Source organism: Chiloscyllium plagiosum, unplaced genomic scaffold (assembly GCF_004010195.1).
Source record: "Chiloscyllium plagiosum isolate BGI_BamShark_2017 unplaced genomic scaffold, ASM401019v2 scaf_2636, whole genome shotgun sequence".
In the NCBI taxonomy this organism is placed as follows: domain Eukaryota; kingdom Metazoa; phylum Chordata; class Chondrichthyes; order Orectolobiformes; family Hemiscylliidae; genus Chiloscyllium; species Chiloscyllium plagiosum.
This window is the reverse complement of record NW_025212752.1, coordinates 12,455-17,425: the sequence shown is the minus strand read 5'-3', so window position 1 is coordinate 17,425 and position 4,971 is coordinate 12,455. Positions and strand designations below refer to the sequence as shown.

The 4,971-nt window shown below is 51.8% G+C and overlaps 1 protein-coding gene across 1 annotated transcript in view; it reads right to left on the bottom strand.

Moving 5' to 3' along the window:
* Positions 1–4,971, bottom strand: part of LOC122547461 (zinc transporter ZIP10-like) — a 12,559-nt gene that overhangs the window by 3,451 nt on the left and 4,137 nt on the right. The window contains exons 2-3 of the mRNA XM_043686083.1: positions 3,812–4,007; positions 470–644 (exon numbers count right to left, since the gene is read on the bottom strand). Of these exons, the coding sequence (XP_043542018.1) occupies positions 470–644; positions 3,812–4,007 (371 nt within the window). The remainder of the gene's footprint in view (positions 1–469; positions 645–3,811; positions 4,008–4,971) is intronic.

Here is a 4,971-nt window from a genome sequence, read left to right as displayed (position 1 = left end):
ATGCACACGCTCACACACACTCATGCACTCACACACATGTTCTCTCACTCATACACACACGTTCTCACACACACACTCTCACACATACACACTCTCTCTTACACACACACTCACACTCTTTCACACAAACACGCACACATTCATCTATATAGCACACAATCATCCACATGCACTCACACTCATTCACACAAGATTTCAATACTAAGGCCTTAACTGCTTGCTATACTGATATCACAGTATTCTATAACCCCCGCAACACGGAGATAAGGGAGGGGTATTCTGTACTCTCCCACATTGGGGTAGACCATGTGCAGTCAGACATGACCCTGATCCCTGACCCTAACCCTAACCCTAACTCCTGACCCCTGACCCTAACCCTTAACCCTAACCCCCAACCGTGATCCTGACCCTGACCTGTGTCCCTCTCCTCATTCCGAGGTGTACAGTACCCACTGGGATTGAGACTCACCTGATGGTCGGGTAGCCCCTTGAGGTGGGATCTGCAGTGTATCGTGGTGCTGGATACACACTCTGCTGTCTATCTGGTAGAGCAGGGCCGGGCAGATGTAGGTAAACTGTTTTGGTGTGATCCCCTGCGTGCTGCTCATCCCGAAGTTGACCAGGAGCTGAGTTACGTTCAGACACTGTGTGCACAGAAACAGACTCCAGTCACTGTCGGTTCCACGCTGCATGCTCTCCCCCGAAGACAAAGAATCACAGCCCCCCCACACTGCCCTAAACACCTCGCTCAGTTCAACCTGTCCTGCAGCCTGGCCTCTTACCTGGCGATCGTACAGAAACATCGAAAACAGGAATAAGAAGAACCCTCTCCCCCCCCCCCCCCCCCCCCCCGCCTCCTCGAATCTGCTACTCTCCTCCCACTCAATGGGGTCCCAGCTGATGGTCCAACTCAGTCCCATGCTTTATCCCTGTTCCCCCTCCATCCCTTTCTCCTCCTCAGAACGATGCACAAAGCCTTCTCGAAAGCATTCAGTGTTTCAGCCCTGACCGTTGTCTGGGACAGAGTGTCCGACACGCCCACCCCACCCCTCTCTGGGTGGAGACATCTTCCCCCCCATTTCAGTCCCACCCTGTCTCCTTCAGACTGGGACTCCCCACCTCACCCCCATTCTGAACGCCCACACCCTTCAGAATTAAAAATCACACGACACCAGGTTATAGTCCAGCAGGTTTAATTGGAAGCACTAGCTTTCAGAGCGCTGCTCCTTCATCAGGTGGTAGCGGAGGGCTCAATTATAAGAAAAAGAATTTACAGCAAAAAAAGTTTACAGTATGATGTAACTGAAATTATATATTGAAAAATACCTTGATTGTTTGTTAAATTTCTCATCTGTTAGAATGACCATGTTAGTTTCACTTCTTTCACGTGTAAGTCACAAAACCTTTTTAAAAAGTTACATTCTCAGATTAACTGTAACAATTGGTGTCAGCCCAGATTATTAGATTAGATTACAGTGTGGAAACAGGCCCTTTGGCCCAACAAGTCCACACCGACCCGCTGAAGCGCAACCCACCCATACCCCTACATTTACCCCTTACCTAATACTACGGGCAATTTAGCATGGCCAATTCACCTGACCCTGCACATCTTTGTGACTATGGGAGGAAACCGGAGCACCAGGAGGAAACCCACGCAGACACGGGGAGAACGTGCAAACTCCACACAGTCAGTCGCCTGAGTCGGGAATTGAACCTGGGTCTCAGGCGATGTGAGGCAGCAGTGCTAACCACTGTGCCACCATGCCGCCCACAAATGATTATGTGTTGAAGGTGTTAGCCCCGTGTGTGCTATAATGTTTAGACTGATTCTAATCTAAAAAACGAGTTAACAGAGTCTTACATGAATTCAGGCAGTTTTTGACCAAAGTACAATGTAACTCTGCAAGTACAAATTCACCCCACAACCAAATATATGTGTGTGTGTGTGCATGTGGGTTTGTGTGTGTGTGTGTGTGTCTGGGATGGGGGGGGTTGTGACTGTCTGTGAGAGAGAATGTATATGTGTGTGTGAGAGTGTGCAAAGGGATCTGTGACAGGGTGCGTGTCTGTGTGTGTGTGTATATGTGTCTTATAATTGTGCCCTCCACAGCCACCTGATGAAGGAGCAGCGCTCCGAAAGCTAGTGCTTCCAAGTAAACCTGTTGGACTATAACTGTGATTTTTAACTTTGTACACCCCAGTCCAATATCGGCATCTCCAAATCACGGCCTTCAGTCAGAAAGTGTTCTGTAATTAGCGGTTTTTGCGAAGACTTGTAGCTGGGGTTGATGGTAAGTATGCAAGTTTGCTCGCTGAGCTGGAAGGTGTGTTTTTAGATTAGGTTCCCTACAGTATGGAAACAGGCCCTTCGGCCCAACAAGTCCACATGACCATCCGAAGAGTAACCCACCCAGACCCATTCCCCTACCCTATATTTACCCCTGACTGATGCATTTTCAGAAGTTTAGTCACCGTGACTAAGTAACGTCATCAGCGAGAGCCTCTGGTGAAGCGCTGGTGGTGTGTCCCATCAATAAACACAATCCACCAATTCCCCAGAAACATACCCAAACAAGCAGACACAACTCAACCAAAAACTATAGCCACATTACCATACATCAAAGACACAACAGGAATGACTTCTAGATTACTCAGACCCCTTGGCATCATGATAGCCCACAAACCTACCAACACACTTAAACAGCGACTAATGAACCTAAAGGATCCATTAGATAGTACCAGCAAAACTAAAGTCATTTACAAGATACCATTACAAGAACTGTAAAAAACACTACATCGGAGTAACTAGCAGGAACCTTGCCACAGGATACATGAACACCAACTGGCCGCCAAAAGACACTACCCACTATCACTTGTTTCTATACATACAGGCAAAGAAGGGACTTTGACTGGGATAACACACGCATCCTCGGACAGGCAAAACAAAGACACGCATGAGAATTCCTCGGGGCCTGGCATTCTAACCAGAACTCCATCAGCAAACACATCGACTTAGATCCTATCTACTTTCCCTTGAGAAAAAAAGAACCGGAATTGACATCACCCACCTTAAAAAAAACCAAGAGCCACAAATCGAGAGGCAGGACATACCACCAACACTTCACCAGCGACTCTCACTGACTATGTCACCTAGTGTGGTGACGAAACGTCTGAAAACAAACCTTCCAGCTCAGTGAGCTAACTTACACACTTAGAGTTCTGTAATCCACTACGGGATGTGTGTGTGTGTGGGGAGGAGGGGTGTGGTGGGGGTGGTGTGTGACAGCCCTTTGTGGAGGAGGTGGGGCGGGGGGGGGGGGCAATACAGAGATTTACCAGGACATTACCCCAACCCCCCAGGGCGGGGGCTGGAGGGTTTCGGTGGCAGAGCGAGATTGGAGAGACTGTCGGAGCAGAGGAGACAGAGAGAGGGGGATGTGACTGAGATGTGGAAAGCCATGAGGGTCATCGATAGGGGAGACAGGAGGGAAACTTTGCCCCCCCCCAAACGGAGGGAGTAGTGAGAGGGGAAGGGACGGAGAACTGTTTTTTAAGTAGAAAACCCCAGACATGCCAGGGCCTCTGAAACACAATCCGAAGACAATATAACTTCGTTAAAGGCGCAGCATCATCACAGACCGAAGGGTCGGTTTCCGTGATCTCTAGCTCTGCTTCCCGACAGTAGAGTGTGGGAAATCCGGGTGGGAAAGTGGGTATCAGAGACACTGCAGTTAGACTGAACCAGGAGCTAACTGAATCTGCCACCGCTGACGGTGAGAGTTGTCGGGGTTAGTTCCTGGCTAAGACTTACGTTTCCATGGAGGTGATTGTAATCGGAATGATTCATGGCCCTGTCATCGTCAGTGAGACCGTGAGAGGACGCAGGGAGGGGATGGTCTCTGGGTGACCGCTCCAGCCGATGCCCAAACATGCTTCCGCCGGCCCCTGGGGAGTCCTTTCGGAACAGAGGGGGCTCTACCCTCTCTCCGCTCGTCCATTTGGAGGATCTACAGAATGAGGGAGCAATCACAGCCTGGTCAGCACTGACCCTCGAACAGCACCCGCTCCCTCAGCACTGACCCTCGCACAGTGTCCACACACTCAGCACTGACCCTCGCACAGTGTCCACCCACTCAGCACTGACCCTCGCACAGCACCCGCGACCTCAGCACTGACCCTCGCACAGCACCCGCTCCCTCAGCACTGACCCTCGCAGTGTCCACCCACTCAGCACTGACCCTCGCACAGCACCCGCTCCCTCAGCACTGACCCTCGCACAGCACCCGCTCCCTCAGCACTGACCCTCCCACAGCACCCGCTCCCTCAGCACTGACCCTCCCTCAGCACCGACACTCCCACCGCCCCCACCCTTAGTACCCCTGCAGGGGTTGGGTGTGTGGTGTCGGGGGGTGAGGTGTGATTTCAGCGAGGGGTGTGTCGTGGGAACGTTTGACAGCTCCGCCCAGCCCCGCAGCGAGTAGGTCGGATTTGGAGTGGAGAGTGGTCACTCATCCGGGGCTCATCGCCAGGGGCGGGTCCCTGCAGGAGGCTTTCACAGACTCTCGTCTGCACCAGGCCTCAGACCTAGGTCTGAGTGACCGTCCACAAGTGTGAGATAATCCCCTCGATTTCGGCTGGTCGAGGGGACAGGCCGCTACTGGGGGTGCAGGGCAAGGTGGGGGGGGGGGCAAATGGTTTCTCTGATTTAATGAGCCCAATCTCTCTCCCCCTTCCCCTTCCTACATCCCAATTCCCCTCCCCGACATGTCGATGACAAGGACCGTGATCTCCAATATGCCGGATGGAATGTGCCCGGAGGGGGACGAGATCTGTGGTAAGTTATACCCCTTTCGATATTCGCCTCTCCCAGTCCCAGGGCGACATCCTGGTAAATCTCTCCCAGTCCCAGGGTAACATCCTGGTAAATCACTCCCAGCCCCAGGGTAACATCCTGGTAAATCTCTCCCAGTC